Source organism: Elgaria multicarinata, chromosome 12, assembly GCF_023053635.1.
Source record: "Elgaria multicarinata webbii isolate HBS135686 ecotype San Diego chromosome 12, rElgMul1.1.pri, whole genome shotgun sequence".
Lineage (NCBI taxonomy): Eukaryota > Metazoa > Chordata > Lepidosauria > Squamata > Anguidae > Elgaria > Elgaria multicarinata.
In genome coordinates, this window is record NC_086182.1 from 36,726,260 (window position 1) to 36,744,093 (window position 17,834).

The window sequence follows — 17,834 nt, forward strand, 5'->3', positions numbered from 1 at the left end:
CCAAATTGTTTAAATGTCTATCAATGTCCTTAGGTCGATGGCTGGTTGGCCCCTGTGTGAACAGAATGCTGGACTAGATGGTCCCTTGGTCTGATCCAGCATCAGGGCACTTCTGATGTTCTTGGGTCCAACTAAAGCCTGCTTGCGGATCTGGGCTACAGAGCCACCACCGTCCAGCCCAGGTTTATTCCGTCTCTGGAGACCATCGCAGGAAAAAACCTGGACAAAGGACTGGATAGAACCAAGGCCCAATGAGGAGAGGCTGACAAGGGTGCAAGCCCCTCCCTGAGCGGCAACGGAGGCCTGGGCTGGAGCGCCCAGGGAAGGCTTGAAGCCAAGACAACAACAAGGCCCCTCTGCTTTCGTAGTTCTTGGAGCCAGCCAGCCCCCCACACCGCAAACAGAAAGGGTCGCTGGGAGGAAGGAGAGATGGAGCTAATGAGGAGCTAATGCTGCTGCTGCAAGCGGTCGTGGCAGCACAGACAGGCTGGCTTCCAAAGAGAACAGCTCACCCTCTCACTACATGACATGGGGAAGAGGACTCAGTCAGGGGGCCGGCAACTGTCTTGCTGCAGTGCCCTCCGAGGGTCGCACTAGCCCTGCGGGAGGCACTCTGCCATGGGGTCATCCCACGATAGCCGTGTAACCACTTGAAAGGCTGCCACAGGTTTTAAGGACTGAAACCCAACAAGCCTTTCCTGTAGAACTGGCACCCCGTTAAACACAGCAGGAGCACCATGGGACGAATCCAGCAGGACCGCGTGCTTCCAGCAGTCATCCCGTTGCATTTACAGGGCACCATAGCTGTGGGCCGTGCCAGTGCGCATGCTCTCCTCTTGAGGAGCAGGGTGGGGTGGGGGGTGGGTGGGTACGCTGACAAAATGGAAACATGATCAATTATGGAATCTAAACACGAGCCAGCCTGGAGATCCCTCTCCCTGAACGTACTTATCATTTAGCAGAGAAAGCCTTTGGCCAGGCATGGGCTACTGTTAGATCTAACACTACGTTTTAGCCTTTTGTCTGCAAACTGCCTTGGAAACTGATGTTAGAGGGTGGTGTAGACATTCACCAGAGGACACCGTTTGGCCTCTGACTTCCAACTAAGGGCTTTTGAGGGAGCTGGAGGAGCTGCTGAGTCCCTCGGGATCCAAATCAGGATGTGGTCCACCTCAGCTCAGCTGGATGCTACTACTTCTGCACACTTAGGGGACATAGAATCATAGAACAGCAGAGTTGGAAGGGGCCTACAAGGCCATCGAGTCCAACCCCCTGCTCAATGCAGGGATCCACCCTAAAGCATCCCTGACAGATGCTTGTCCAGCTGCCTTATGCGTAGAGTGCTCCTTCACACTTTCTCAAGATGTGGGGAGGCCAATACCCAAATCCTGCTCTTGACATTCCAGAAACCAGAATTCCTGTGTCAAAATCGAAGCCCATCCGAGAGTGTCTTTGGTTTCAGTCTGTTTTCTGTTAGCAACCATACAGAACCTCACAAGGCAAACACGCTGCTCCTTGAAAAGCACCCAATGGATTTGAAAAGCCTGTTGACAGGCCTTGGCAGAGGAGGGGAGGAGGGGCACGGCTGCGGACTCTGGAATGGTTCATTTTTGGCATGACTGTGCGCATTCAATGGACAAAAAGCTTCTCCTCCCAAGAGGTGCCAAGGAGGCCTTCGACAGCACACACTGCATTTGCCACACTACTCCGTTAGCTCTTGGACCTACACCTTCAGAACAGAGGAGGATTTGCCAGGAGCTAACACGACTTTGGAGGCTTCCTTAGCCCCATCAATGCATAATGGGGTCTTCACTACCAAACCTCAGCTTTGGGGGAGGACACCCCCACCCCAGTTACTCAGCATTCATACCTGATACAATCTGATGATGTGTGGGTGGCAGAGCATCTTCATAATCTGAACTTCTCTGAATATCTTCTTGAGGTTCTCTTCATCCAGCTGACTCTTATCAATGATCTTTATGGCAACCTGAAAGGGGCCAGCAAGACAGGCTGTTAGGAAACACAACTTGAGAACAGGCAGGTGGAATCAAGAAGCATCACTGCTCCTTAAAGCAAAGGTGGCCATTCTCTAACCATTCGCAAGGACGGCGGAAGTATGGGCGAGGCACTGCAATGACTGGACATGCCAAGCTGCCTTAGGCCACGTCAGGCCCTCACTCCCTCTAGCCCAGTAACCTCTATTTCCAACTGGCAGCAGTTGCCCAGGATCTGGGTCAGAAAAGGTCTTCCCCAGCCCTGTACCCACAGTGGAGATGCCAAGGACTGGCTTTCTGCATGGTCTTCACAGAGCTATGCCCCCCCCCACACACACACCTGTTTGCTGAGTCAAAGAAGGTGTTCCATAGTGGGCCAGTTCAGGCAACACACTAAGCCATGGTTAAGCCGCTAACCCTTTTGCAGCAAACGGTTAGTGAGCTGGTTATCTAGCCACCATGGTTAGGGATGGTTCACACGACACACTAAGTCATGGTTCACACGAAATGCTAAGCCATAACGTTTGCCTCAAAACTTTTAACCACTGTGGCTTAGCATATCGACTAAAAAGGGTCAATGTGTCTGTGGATGTTGGATGGGTGAAAACGAAATGGGCTCCACAGACGGTTCCAAAGACTTTGAAGACATTCCTTTTACAACTGAACAAATGCAACACAGGTAATCCCACTAAAGCTTCTCTCCACCCAGAGGAGCAGATCATTCGAAATCCGAAACATCGGCCCAGCCGCTAGTTCCATCTTGTGGAGCCGCTGTCCAAAACCACTAAACATCAAGTATCCCATGTTTCACCATCTTAGCCTATAAGGTTGTTGGACTGCAGTCCAAAGAAAGATGGATAATTCTAACATCTGCCTAGCAAAGCCACGTCCTAGTCCCCTGGCTGTAGCCCTACGCTTTGTTCCCGACAAGCACACCTCAAGTATCGCCCCTTCTCCAAAGCATGTGCTGTTGAAGTCCCATTTTAACCAGTTCTGTCTGCCATTTCAAGGTAAGAACGTTGCTGATCACCATGGTGTGGCATCGCCAGAGTCCAGGTGGACGCCGCTCTGCTAGTGCAACATTTATAATCAGGAGGAATCTTACCCAGTCCTACACAAATGCAATATTCCCTAGATCTAAGCCATATTGCTTGCACTTAATTTATTGCAAGCAAGGACTATCTTGAGCATAATCCCCCCTCTGCCTCCCAAAGGTAAAACTGCACATCAGACTACGGAAGCAACACTGACAGGCAAGCTGTGGGAATGGACTCAGCCACACACAATATAAATAATAGCCAGTGATGGATGGCACCTGCCCAGAGGAATCTGCCGTTCTACGCCGCGTCCATTCATTGCTGCTTTCTCAAGCCCTTTCCCCGGGATGGCGTGTGTCCCATTCCACACTGACAAGTGTCCGGGACGAGGCATGTTTTCCAGTATTTGAAGCCACCTGTTTAAACGCCTGTTTACCCATCCCCATGGAGACGTTCAATTCCACGTGAAACCCAAGTCAGTGCTACTTGCATGGCACAAATGTCGGAGCAAAGCCTTTTGTTCATGCCCATGGGAAGAAGGTTCAGCACAGCAGTTCTCTTTCTTTTGTGCTGCTCAGCCAGCAAAACATTTTACCAGTCAAATCTTCAGCCCCACCCCCCCCCACCCCTGCCTGAGATGCAGAATCACAGCTCGATGCTGCACCTCTTCTCGAACTCCATTCACCACCTCCCACCTCTTTCATGAATTGCCTTTCCTTTGCGAGCGAGTCCCTTCTAGCACCTGGGAAGCCCTGTCCCACGCCCACGCGCTGTGGGTGTTCTCAATCCTGTGGCATGGTAGGAAGGCGAGAGGCAACAGGGAGACTCAAACAGCTCCCTTCTCTCCACCACCCCACCCCACCCCACCCCACCATAAAGGTTCAAAGAAGCAAGAGCCGCTGGAGGGCCCGGCCCCCTTCCAGCTTAGCATCAGTTCATCCAGCCCAGAGAGCAACCAACCAAAGCCATCTTCAGGTGACGACACCACCACAGAATTCAGACCCCCTCCAACACAACAGGCTGCTCCTGTTATAAATGCCTTCCGACGTGGTGAAGATGAGCAACTTTCAATTTGAAGAACTCGTATATGGATACCACCTGGACCCAGCAATTTGTCCGCAAGGCCTAGAACTTCATCTCATTGCCACTATTGCTCCAGGTGGTTTAGACTGCCTTCCTGAAAATGTCAATTCCGGCCTGGGCATAGGCCCTACACCTTCTGCAGTGAGCACAGACCCAAAGAGCACACTTCCCCTGCTTCTGCTACCGGGTGGGGGGAGATTAAAATTACATCCAGGTAACCCAGCGCTGAAAGGGCCATTCACACGACATGCTGCAGCTCATGCCATCCTGAATATTCAAGCCCTGGCTGTGGATTGTCATGTCGTGCGAACCCAGCCGGCAGGGTTTATGCGAGGATTAGCCCGTGGCCTCTTCGAGGGCTATGTGAGCCGTGCCATATCATGCAAACCTAGCGTAAGTCTGCTAATAAAACAATCAAGCCTCCCTCTGTAATTATGCACTGACTAGCTTATTCTTCCATTTGCAACCTCAGCCAAGCCCCTCTAAGGCCCCTGAGATTTCAGCCGGCATTGCCCGTTGTTTTTAATGGTAGCCACAGAGGACAGGAACGTGTTCCTCTCAACAGCCTCGGTTCATGGGGCAGGCCAGGGGCAACCAAAGCAGCGGTGGGGAAGGTTGTTCCCACTGACTACAGCTCAGCAGGTAGAAGGCAGTCACCCCCCACATACGCCAAGGTTCACACACTGGTCGACCCAGATATTGCTCAACAAACTGGAGCACAAACCAGGCCACAATTAAGAGTCAAACTAATCCATAACAAAATTCCTTCGGTGAACTCCAAAATAAAAGCCGGGGGAAATTAACCACCCATTACGGGACACTAACAAAGCGCAGCGCCTGCAGCCAGCGAGTCCCAGCAAGTGCACTGCCACCAATTAGTGGAAGGGCTTCGAAATCCAGGCGGCCTTTTCCCCTGCATCTGCCTGAAGTTCAACCTGGCAATTTGAGAAACAAATTGCCTGATGATCAGGGACAGCAGAGTTACCAAACACTCTCCTGCGGAGGGGAGAAGTCGTGGGTAGGATCCTGAGGAGGTCTGAGAAATGCACGTTTTCAGGTCCCAGCGCTTTTCAGCCGAAGGCTGCCCTGCACCTTTCAGTGTTACTCAGCAATGAGACTTTGCCAGCACGGGCGGCCCCTTCCCACGGCACAGCCAGAAACTGCCGGGGCGTTTCCCTAGGCAGAGACAGGGATGCAGCAGCAGCAGCCCGTCGCAGAGGGCCGAAGGGGTCCGACCTGGCAGAGTGCACAGCCCCCACTCCCAGCAGCCGGCGGGCCGTCTCCCAGGCCCCTCTTTCGAATCCTCAGGTTGGCTTCAGAGGGAGGCAAGAGCTCCTCCTCTCACGCATCAAAGATGGCATCCACGACAGCTGGCAAGCTGGGAGAGGGAACGAGGGTGGCAGCCCCTGTCACACTTGCCCCAGCCCAGCGCCCGCTTCGTCCCCTGGGCCCGAATTGTTAAGACACTGGTGCTAGAGCAGTTCACGGCGCCCAAGAGCATGGCCCTCTTCGAGACTGTGAGCAAACGGATTCAAGCTGTGCCAGAGGCAGCACTCCAACATTTCAGGCTCCTGGCTCTGGCAGGCCTTGCACTGCTTCCAGGTTCTGAGAGCTGTCATTATGGAACAAAAAGCCAGTGAAGCTAGAACGGCTCATTTTCTGACCGATGGTTTCCCAAAGTAGGTCAAGATGCTGTGCCATTATTGGGCTTGTCCTCCTTCAAAAGCACCAGAGTGCAGACACCCTGGAGGGAGACGCCGCACCTTTCCACACTGCCATTTCACCCACAGGGTTAGAACACAGGCTTTGAAGCACTTACAAAACAAACAAGCCGGAGACACCCTAGGCTAGGCGGCTTCATCACAGAAAACTGCTGGCGAGAGGCTCACCCCGGCACTGGCTGCTGGTGACACTGGGTGCCCGTGCCTCTGGGTAGTGCTCTGCAGACCTCACGTGAAAAGCCACTGGAAACTTCCCCGGGCATCGCGAACCTCGTAATTAGAAAGGCTTGGCCAGGCCCAGTCTTCTTCGTTTGTTTGTTTAAAGGCATTTATGAATCACTTACATGAAAAACAATTAAGTGGTAAAATACTGTATATTATTATTATTATTATTATTATTATTATTATTATTATTATTATTATTTACTATAGACAAGTTTACCTTCTGGAAATACTTGTTGGAACAAGTACATGTTCAGTAAGTACGAAAACCCAGACGGGTTGGTGCCTATTTAATTTGTGCTTCCAGGAAATTCCAGAGAGTGGGCTCTATGATGAGAAAGGCCCTGTTCTGAGCCTCTGGAACTGTGAGCACCCCCAGGAGCGCATCCCTTGAGGAGCACAGCAACTGAACAGACAGGTAGGGATCAGGCGACCTCTTAAGCGCCCTGGGTCCTGAGTTGTTTAGGACTTTGTAAACAAGTACCAAAACCTTAAACCAGGCCCGGTAGCCAAGAGGCAGCAGTTCCCTTACCAGAGGTGTCGCACGCCAGCGGTAAGCTGCTCCCACTACCAACCTAGCTGCAGCATTCTGCACCAGGAGGTAGAGTGCACATTAAGACTTCCCACACTGTGCTGGGAAAAGTTTTTAGCTGCCAGGGTGAGGTGAAAGAGCACTCCCAAGTCACGCAAGCAGAGGACTGCGCTATAACGGCTCTGAGATGCTCTTGGAGAGGAGCGTTTGGACTGATTGATTCTGATAACAAACGGGACAAGGACATATTAATATAACTGAGGATCGGACAACACATTGTTGTTCAATGTTGTCAGTTCCTGTCCTCCGCCCCACCCACGAAGCCCTCTGTGTATTAGTCTAGTTCTATTATATCCCATAATGAGCAACCATGTACAGTTGCAAGCATCTTCCCAGTCAAACCCAGTTGCGGGTTTGCGTTCTGATCTTGTAAGGCAACCTGGACCCTGGTACCGCTCTGCGTTCCCTAACGAACACCAGGAAGCGCCCAGACCCAGAAACGTCTTTGTTAGATTAACAGCTCCAGGAAAAACCTGGCCAACGTTGCTTCTGGATTTCCTGCTATTTAACAAGCTGAAGTGGCAGCAGCCCAGGCCAAGACTAGAGATCAACTCCACCATGCGCTGGGTTGGAGAACAGAGGTGAGCTAAGTGGAGCGATTGCTCTGCAGAGAAGAGCAGGCCAGAGGCGGCATCAGGGCCCCTCACAAGGAAGGCAACAGCTTCTTGGCACAATCAGAAATCAACGCAAATTTCCTGTTTATCAGCTTGCAGTGGGAGTAATATTCAGACAGGCTTCCTCAAAACTAATACCTCCTGGCCACAAAAGACCCTAAATTCATGCCAATAATGAAGGCAAAAGAGCAGGATGTGGATTCTTTCCCCTGGTCCCCTCCCCCCTCCTCCCCCGAGGTCATTTCTGGCTGAGAAAGCAGAAGGCCTCCATGCCCTCCAGTCTCCTAACAGGGATGCTGAAGCCGTCAACACTTCCAAAAGGTAACGCGGGGCAGCACACAACCCCCTGACGCTTGCAGGCAGCTACACAGTTCTGGTGAAAAGTGACCTTTCCCTGGCTGACCAATGAGAAGGCCATGTAGGGCAGGGAAGGGAGGTGGCTCCACAGCCTAGCGGGGCCACGCACAGCGCCCGCAGGGGCCCACGCAGAAATAGGCTTCGTGAACGACGCTGGGAGCTCCGGAGGAAATGGCTCCTGGGCGTCTTCTGCAGGAGCAGCACAGCATCAGCCTGGCCCGTTTGCTCCTTGTTTTGTTTTTTCCGTGGAAGCCCCCCCCCCCCCCCCGCCTCCCTCCCTGCCCGGTACATTTCCCTCCAGCAACAGACAGAGGACCAAAACATCCAGGCCGACGCTCTTGCGCGCCCAGCGTCTGCTCAATCGAGACCTGTCCAACACAGGCCCATCCATGGCATCCTGCTAAGGCTGCCACTGTAATTCTGCAAGAGGGGCTCAACCGCGGACCTTCAACCTGAGAGCCAGAGGCTGGGCATTGGGGGGGGGGGATCTCCTTCCAGAACACTTGAGAACTACAAACTCAATCACAGCTTTTAAAACTCAGCTAAAAACTTTTCTTTTCCCTATAGCTTTTAAATATTAAGTTTGTTCTGACCCTATACTGTCAGCTTCACCCTACCCGGTGCCTGTTTACACTTCCCTGTGCCTGTTTGCATTCTCTTTCCCTCCTTATTGTTTACTGCAACTTTATTAGATTGTAAGCCTATGCGGCAGGGTCTTGCTATTTACTGTGTAATCTGTACAGCACCATGTACATTGATGGTGCTATATAAATAATAATAATAATAATAATAATAATAATAATAATAATAATAATTCTAGAAGCTGGGGCAGGGGAGCCTCTGCTCAACCCCGTGGCCGCTTCGGAGTGAGACCAGCAGGCTTCTGTCTTCTCCCTGGGCTTTTCAATATTCACATGAACCTAGTGAATGAGGTCGTCCAGTGTTTTGGGGTTGGCTGTCATAACTAAACAGTAAACACTCAATTCTCTGACTGGGTTCTCATCTCATGATAAGCCACAATGATTTATTTTTCTGAATCAGCCATGGTACAGCATGTCATCTGTGAGCGGTTTTCACCAACCACCGAGAGTTATTTAGCCAAAATAAAACACCCTGATAAGCCATGGCCCTCCCTCCGCCACCACCCGCTTTCCAGGCAGTTTTCAAACCTGTTCCCTTATCCCTGCCCATGCACCCCAAAAGTGTGTGTGGGGGGGGGGGGGCTCTAATTCCTTGACAGTTTGCTGGAATGGGGTGTTTGACACTTAGGGAGTTTGTTTGCTGGGGAGGGGGTGAGAGCAGCAGCAGCAGCAAGGGCAGAGACAGAAGCAGACCCTCACGCTGTCACAGCTCCATCACATTCCTCTCTCCGATTAGCCAGGGAGGCTTGCTGGACGCCTCCACGGACGTCTCTTGGACCCTCAACGAAGTCCTGCCTGTTTTCCCAAGCTCTTATCCTCTGTGTTTATGTGTGTGCGTGCAAGATATGTTTGTTTACTTTTTAAAAAAATCTTTTGCCTGTGATTGTTTTAGCATTCTCTTTAATTGTTTTTATTGCATTTGCCTGTTTTTATTAGTTATTATAAACTGTCCTAGAAATTTTGAATTGGACAGTGGTATAGACATGTCTTAAGTAAATAAAAAGTTACTGACTCAGTTTGCACACAACAGCACCATATCATGGGTTCATTCAAGTGCATGGCATGTTCCAGAGCCATTTTGAATATTCAAACCCTAATAAGGTCAATTGGGAGTTGCTATGTGATGTCCAAACCCAAACACTGTACGTTACTCATGGGTTAAACAATCCACAGTTAACCTACAATGAGTAGACAGGTTAACTGTGGGTTGTTTAACCCACAATTAACCTATAGTGTCTGGGTTTGGACATCATATAGCATACCCCATTCAGCCCCATTGCAGGTTGACTATTCAAAAAGGCTGTGGAATGCACCTGACATGTGCTGCAGCAAATCGTGAGTTAATTAACCCACAATTTGCTACTGTTACATGTGAACAGCCCCAATATCTTGAGCGTTGAACATAACATGATTTACATTAAAGTTGCTCCTCTGATACTTGTTCCAACGAAGCAAGAACAGCTTAGCGTACTTCTAGAAATGGGAAGAGATGGGAGACCATCGGCACTAAAAGGTGCTGGCGGTTAGGGTGGCCAGCGTTCCAGGTGCACAGATGCTCCCATCCCATCCACTCACCTTGTTTGTGTGAGCAGCTGGCATCCACATTGCAAGAGTCACCCATTGTTTGTGTGTGTGTGTGTGTGTGTGTGTGAACAACAGCCCCAGGAAGACAATCCGCTGGCCCCTTGTGCTTAACTTCTACCTCCAGTCCCAAAATGTCTGACAGAATGGACCATGGACAGCCTCCCCCTCCCCGCCCATGTCTGGATCTTCATTCCTAAGAACAATCAATAGTCTAAGTCAGTATCAAGCTTATTGTAGGTCAGATGAGCCAGGACACGAAGATGGGAAATCGTATTATGGACCCACCACAATTCTGGGATGGAGGGCAAGGGCCCACATCACAAATGGAGAAAAGTGGAGAACTTTAGGGCAAGCCGAGCGGACAAAAACTCTGGCAACCTTAATGAGGAAGAAGAGGAGATCCTTGCCGCTGGGTTTATTTATCTCCAAGGACTCCCTAGCCTTGCTGCAGCTTTGCCATTGTGCCCATAGAAATGGACTCCTGGAAGTTTCACTTTTTGTGCTCTGCTTCACAGCCTCAAATTAAATCCAGATCAAGCAAGCAAAATGAAGCCATTCAAAGAGGCCTGTGTCATTTATTCACATCTGGAGCCCATTTTTATTGGCACATGCACATAAATCTCAGCTGGAGACAAGACTCTGAACTTAGACGCTTTTGTTGGTGACCTTATATAACAAGCACTGGACCTGCCTTGGGCAGCATTTGCCACCTCAGGTCTCAGAATCACACAGGTACAGATGGTTTCCAGAAACCATCTCACCACCTTTGGCTTTGGACCGCGTGGCCAAGTCATTAGCGTACACTCACAATTCCCAGCCACCGTGCTTCCCGGTCGAGGCGTGGGGCCTTGCCCTCTGCTTCTCTGACCTGCTTGCAGGCTGAAGCGGAGGCCGTGCATTTTGCCTCTACGTTGAAAAGCTCTGTTTGACTTGCACCAGCCCCAACCTGAGTAGGACTGTTTATAAGGTAAACTTTTGGGCTGCATTCCACCCCACCTGCCTAACAAGGGCTGGAAAGGCTGCAATGATCTTGAAAGAAAAGGGTTCCGTTTTCACAGCAGCAAATTTAGACCTCCTGACTGCTCCTAAACAAACTGCTGTGTTCTCCTCTGAAGGGCTGGGTGCATTTAGTGACAAACAGGGGTGGGAGCTGCAGTCTCGTAGTCGTTCTGGATAAAAGGTACCAAATGCAAAGCTGTTATTTCCTGTGCCTGCCCCAGCCTACACCGTCACACTTCCTGCAAGCCTGCAATTTGCAGCCACAGGGGAAAAGTTATCCGCAGTGTCGAGGCAGTCCAAGTGAAGCCCATGGCTCACATGTGACCGACCCTTGCACGGCCCAAGCCTTCCAGCATGGAGCTCACTGTACCATTTAACCCTTTTAACTGGGCGTACTTGTCTTCTTGCACCCGCCCCCCATGGACCAATTCTCTCGTCTTCCTTTAGCAAAAGGCGCAAGCTGCCAGGAGAGGACATGGCCAAGCCTGAGCCAAGAAAAGCCTCTCTCCCCCACACTGGCTCCCTTCCTGTCACTTACACAACCCTCCTCCCATGCAGGTGGCTCAGACTGTGATGGCAACACTACCAGTTGATCACAGAGGTCACAATTCAGTCCAGGGGCAAAGCAGAGGAAGTACTAAGAGGTTTGTCAACTACTATCGTTTGGCAAATGGACAGCAGGGGGTCCTTCCAGGCGGCACCAGCACTCACCCCTTCCCAGAAATGTTATTGCTTTTTCAAGTCTTGTCGTCATTTCATGCAGAGACAAGACTGCAGAGCCCAGATCTGGCAGTGATCAGCCAGGCAAGCCCACTGCCCTCCCCGGGTGCGGGACACATGGCCAAGCTGCTGTCTACATTCAGCTGGTTTAGACATCCCCGTAAACGCTCCAGTCAAACGCTCCAGTCCAAGAGTCTCTGGGAAGCAGTTTGAGCGGGGAGGCTGAGAATCCGTTTCGCTCCCTCCCACCTGCTCTTTCCCTAAGAATCCCACTAGGAATGAAGGGGATCCTGGGACCGCAATCTAGGGTTCTTCTGCATCATGTGGGAGGAAACTGGGACACCAAATTTGCACATCTTTAAAACGAGGGCTTCTTGGAGATGAGCTTCTCTACCTTCTCATGCCATTCAAGCCATCCCGGTCTGGAGGCGAATTCCCATGGAAAGTACTCTACAATCCGTCCTCACATTAAGCCTCATTTCGGCATACAACTCCTCCTCTGGGATCTAATATAGTTGAAAGGTAACAGCAACACACATGGCCTGGTGGGGCGCGGAAAAGAGAAAGCACCCTGAGGTAACGAACCATCCGTGTTCCCTCGGGAAAAGAGTGCCGACAGGCCCACTGAAATGCCACTGGGATCCAGATGGAACATCAAGTAACTGCCCTCGGAAGCCCCCCTCACACACACGCCTCCCTGGTCCGTGAGATACGGGCCTCAGGGCTGGGGGTTTGGTCAACTGAGCCTTCGTCAAGTATTTTCAAAGCATCAACTTTTGTAGAACAAGAACGATGCTTTAATTCATCAACAGGTTTGATACTCCTGCTAATTACAAGAACAGGTTAAAACAAGGCTCTATGGACATTGTTATAATGGAAAAACAGATTAGTTAACTTTTGTTGTGAAACAATGGAAATCACTTTAAAAGAACGTAATGAATATTATAATTTTTAACAATGTAGTTAAACATAAATTTAAAAAGCCCTAGGAGGGCTTTCTCCGCTGTGGCACCCCGGTTGTGGAATGAGCTCCCCAGAGAGGTCCGCCTGGTGCCTACACTGTACTCTTTTTGTCACCAGCTGAAGACCTTTTTATTCTCTCAGTATTTTAACACTTAATTTTAACTTAAATTTAAATTTTACTGTTCTAACTCTGTATTTTAATCTTATATCAATTTTGCTGCATGGTTTTATCCTGGTTGTGCTTTTTATACTGTATTTTGTAATTGTGCTTTTAACATGTTGGTTGTTTTATTATGGTTTTAATTTTTGTGAACCGCCCAAAGAGCTTCGGCTATTGGGAGGTATAAAAATGCAATAAATAAATAATATTTATTTATTTATTGCATTTATATCCCGCCTTTTTTCCTCCAAGGAACCCAAGGCGGCGTGCATAATCCTCCTCCTCTCCATTTTATCCTCACAACAACAACAACCCTGTGAGGTGGGCTGGGCTGAGAGTCTGTGACTGGCCCAAAGTCACCCAGTGGGTTTCTGTGGCCGAGCAGGGACTAGAACCCGGATCTCCCGACTCCCTGTCCAACACTTTAGCCACTACACCACACGTGAATGATTCACTGAACCATTCTTCTCTTTGGCTTTTATCTTAGAATAGCCATGTCGCCTTTCCATTATATTTTTTAAAATACCGTATTTCTTCGATTGTAAGACACGCACTAATTTCAGTACCACCAACAGGAAAAAAAAAAAACCTAAGACACACCTGCGATTCTAAGACGCACCCCATTTTTAGGTATGTTTATAAGGGGGGAAAAGTGCGTCTTTGAATTGAAGAAATAGGGTAAAAATGCAGCCTAAAAAGTAACCCCTTTTGCTGTGGGGTTTGCAGGTGATCCTGCCTAGCAGATGGCCAGTAGCAGCCTTGCTGCAGCGTTCAGGAGCAAGCGTCCCCCGCTCTTGCCTTTGCAAACAGATGACGCTCCCAGGACTCTTACTTAAACGTCATCTACCAGTGGCAATCCTCGCTTCATGAAATATTTAACAATATGAGGCAGTCATTTGACGGTATTTGCCAATTAGCCAACAGATCAATCCTTCCAATTTTCCCAGGAAATCAATGGCACGCTGAGGAATGGGGGCAGAGGAGCACAAGGAATCCCAGCAGGTGTAGAATGTGGCAACTCACAGCAACGTAGCAGTGACATGGCTCCCCCTAAAATTCCTTGATTTGACTCACCTCCACGGCCCCCAAACTATATGTTCCATAATCTTACTATTACAACTGTTACACTGTGCCCTCTTTCAGTCATTGTGAGAACCTTATCAGGAATAAGACCCATCACACCACATATGTGGAACAGCTTGAAGTAGAGTCTCTCGTGGTCTCCCGGTCCAAGACTTGCCCTTCCGCCTCCAAGGAAGGAAGTACCAGACCAGAAGACACACGGTGATACATTTGAGAACTCCAAACCTGGCTCTCATCCAGGCCTCTGCACTTTCACTCCAATCCCTTAAGGGTAGTTACAGAGAACTTGATTCCAGAGTCATTTGCCTTAGCCTTGAATGCCAGGAAATCGTTTTGCGTGCCAAAGGGCAAAACCTTAGTTTGTGTCAGGGGTGGGAGAAAGTAGGAATACCCTGGATCTCCCTCCCTCCTATTCTGTCTGAGGCTGGGAGGGTCAAGCGTTTAACCTTGGCCTGCCAGGGAGGCACAACTTTTCAACATGGGATTCCACCGGGGCTGCCCTAAAGCATGCCTGCGACTGTGTATAACCACACCGCCTGTGCTATTTGCTAAGCCCGCACACATTTTGGGAGCTTCCGGGACCTTTTAAGACTCAGCTCAAAACTTTTCTTTTCCCTATAGCCTTCAAATATTGAGTTTGTTCTGACTTTACACTGTTGGTTTTGCCCTACCCTGTGCCTGTTTACACTTCCCTGTGCCTGTTTGCATTCTCCTTCCCTCTTTATTGTTTACTACAACTTATTAGATTGTAAGCCTATGCGGCAGGGTCTTGCTATTTACTGTGTTATCTGTACAGCACCATGTACATGATGGTGCTATATAAATAAATAATAATAATAATAATAATAACCTAGCGAGCGGCTTGCATGAGCCAGTTCTTGCATCCCCAGAGCTCTGCCGTACCCCACCCCACCCCGCCACAAACAGCTCTGCTCGGTTTCTCTCTGGATCAGGCAGCCCAGTTACTTTTCACCTAGCTCCCTTGTGATCTGGCCTTTGCGCAGGGATCCCCACAAGGCCCCTGCCCAGACCAGAGCCTTGCAGGCCTGAGGTCCAGTTCAGATCCCACACCCACTAAATCCCTGGAGGGACTTCCTAGCCACCTCTCTGCAGAGTCCGCTACCATCTACGCCAGAAGCACTCGTGTTCACAACCATGACTGCGCTGGGTGCAACTGCTCTGGGGAAAGGCTGTCAGAATATCTTTGGCACTCCAGTAAGGACAGCACAAAACACAACATGACGCAAATGGATGAAACAAGCATTTTAATCAAGGAAATGCAAACACAGAAAAGCCTGGCAGAAAGCAGATGATCCAACCGGAGCTGTTCCATCCTCCAAGCTGCCTTTTCCCACACATGTACCAAAGCACACATCATGGCACGTGGGAGGGAAGTTGAAAAACAGCTCACGTGTTCAGCCCTGAACCTCTGAGGAGGAGAGAGAAAGGGGGGAGCAGCACAGACGTCATTGGGGTGCTGTGATCCTGCAGAAGGCCAGGTTGCCTGGAAACCAAAAAGGAAGGAGGGGGAAGCTATGTCTTTAGGAGCAGAACTGCTTTTTAGAACCAGAGTTTAGATCAAAGAGCTAACAGGGATGCCGACTAGGGAAGCCCAGTTGGACTTGAAGACAATACTGAAGTAAATACAAGCTGCCTTGCAGGGGTGCAGGATCGGGTGGGACGCGCATGTGTTGGGCGGAACATCCACTGAAGCAACTTTACCAGGCTTGCAAAACAGGACTGAGGAGCTGCGCTGTGCTGCTTCTCATCAATGGAGGAAATTCTGGCGGACAGGCTTCCTGCCCAGGGCATCTTTCGTGTGTGGAGTAAAGGGATGCCCAAACTGAGGACTGGAAGCGTATGCCCAGTTGCTAGAAGCTGGCATCAAATTTCAGGAGCTAGACCTGAACAAGACTGAATAGTTTAAATTAATTTGACTTCAGTATAAAAAAATCTGGTTGCTAAAGCCTTACTAGGTTTTTGCTTAATCAAACTTCAGCCGTGGCTCCACCAGAAAGCTTGTTTCTTGACGTGGGGCGTGTTAAAGATGGGGACGGGAGAGAACCCGGAGAGCCCAGGGAGCAGGCTGCAGGACCCCTTTGAAACACAAAAGGCTTGTGAGGTGACCAACAGGAAACAGCAGCGCCTGTAGATGATTGCTATGAAAGAAAGAGAGCGGCTGTTTGTCCACATAAACACTTTTAACCACTTGCAGCGAAAGCACTTAACAAAAACCAAGGATTTTCATTGCACAACTGCCCACGAGTCCAGAGTAAAACCAAAATCTGGCTGTGTCCAACTGCGTAAGGCTGCCAGACCTTTAGTGATAAAATACCACAGTAAAAGCAACGTGCTCTCATAAAATGGAAGCCGTGCAGTCACAAAGCGGCTCCTGCTACCTCCCCGAGAACCAGAGGCCGGCGGGAGCAGCATTTGTGCCAAACATGGCAGCTACTGCAGCCAAGACATTCTGCCTGCCAGCCACGGGACCCGCTCACGAGATAACTTGTCTCTTCATGAACACGTTTCTTAGATTACCAAGCTTTGCGCTGCTGCCAGTAGCACTGGAGCCCAGCACGGCTGCTACGCTCTGGCACGGCATGAGAGAGGAGCCGGAGCACCAGGCAGAGTTGCTTAGCAGCTTAGAAGAGTCACGTGTTGTCAAAGCAGCCGCAGCAGCAGCAGCCGCTCTGGCCTTAAGAACACTGCATGCCAGGAATTGCCAACAGCCCCCAGGAAACCGTTCCAATAATGCTGAACCTGGAGGCCCACATTTGCTCAAGGCAGCTGAACAGAGAGACCAGGAGTGACGGAACAAGTCGGTGTTAACTACGCTTAGCGCAAGGAATACGCAACCTGAGTTGACTGAAGATGACTCGGTGATTAAAAGGAAGTCTTGTGCTGTTGTTTTAAATCTAGATTCTGCACCAAAACAGCAGAAGAGGCTAACGTAAACAGAAGTTTCATCTCTACCTATAAAGCGGAAAGTATGTGTATGCGATGTATGTCCGGAAATGTTTACTCGCTTCCAGATGAGTTAGAAACTTGAATTTTGACATGCTGATAGGTCAGGCTGTGCAATGTAGCAGAAAAATCTAAAAACACAGAATTTGGGGTTTTAAGTATTTTTAAAAGAATTTAATAAAAACCAAGGCTTATGCCTACAACTCCCAGCATGCCTTGGGCAGAACTCCCAGCATGCCTTGGGCAGGAGACCAAACTTACTGGCCTTTGGTGGGCATTGTGAGTGCATGGGAGGGTTGCCACTGCATGTCTTTCACAACCCCAAATCCTAAGGTTGGCCTCGAGCAGTTAACCCAATTCCATATCAAAGCAAACAACCCACCTAAGCGGGCTGCGTCCATTTGAGGTGCCTCCTCCCACCCTCTGCATGGCTTTAAAATTGCAACTAGATACAACAGCGGGGGCAGAGCATGCTCAAAGGCACTCCCCGTCCTGATATCGCTGTTTTCTCAGAATATGGGGGAAGCAAGTGCACAGCCTTCACCCTTCAGAGGGAGGGAGGAAGGGGAGGTACTCTGCACATGTCCAGAAACAGACCCGATGGGGGGGGGGGGAGTGCCTGGTCCAGCCCTTCAGTACAGGCTCCTGATGGAGCACTTGGTGGGTGAGAAGCACAGGCCAAGGCAGTCCCAGCAGGATTGGCCAGAGCTGGGCGCGTCCACCGACAGCCACTTGCCTCCACTCCTCGGCGATGCTGCTCCTTGATGCTCTATCGAGGAGTAGCATCAGCAAGAAGAGGATGGCTCAGGGCACACGGCACCTGAGGGCTGCCAAAGGCATGCTGGGAGTTGTAGTACTGGCATGTAGAGTGGCTGATTTAAAGTAAAGTATGGGTGAACAAACCAGTTCACTCTCTCTCTCTTGTCCAGCATTCTGTTCCCGCAATGACCAAATCAGGTGCTTAGGGGAAAGGCACAAGCAGGACTTGAGGGTAAGAGCACCCTCCTTCTCATGTTCCCCAGCAACTGGCAGTGAGAGTGTCCCACGGCTGCCCATACTTGAAGTAACGTATCGCCATCATGACTAGTAGCCTCGGTCTC

General features: G+C 50.1%; 1 protein-coding gene across 2 annotated transcripts in view; it reads right to left on the bottom strand.

Annotated features, from left to right (window-relative positions):
• The window catches only part of SIK3 (SIK family kinase 3), an 87,569-nt gene that overhangs the window by 33,794 nt on the left and 35,941 nt on the right, over positions 1-17,834 (bottom strand). For both annotated transcript variants that reach the window (XM_063138848.1, XM_063138847.1), the window contains exon 2: positions 1,871-1,987. In XM_063138848.1, the coding sequence (XP_062994918.1) occupies positions 1,871-1,912 (42 nt within the window). In that variant the 5' untranslated portion in view covers positions 1,913-1,987. The remainder of the gene's footprint in view (positions 1-1,870; positions 1,988-17,834) is intronic.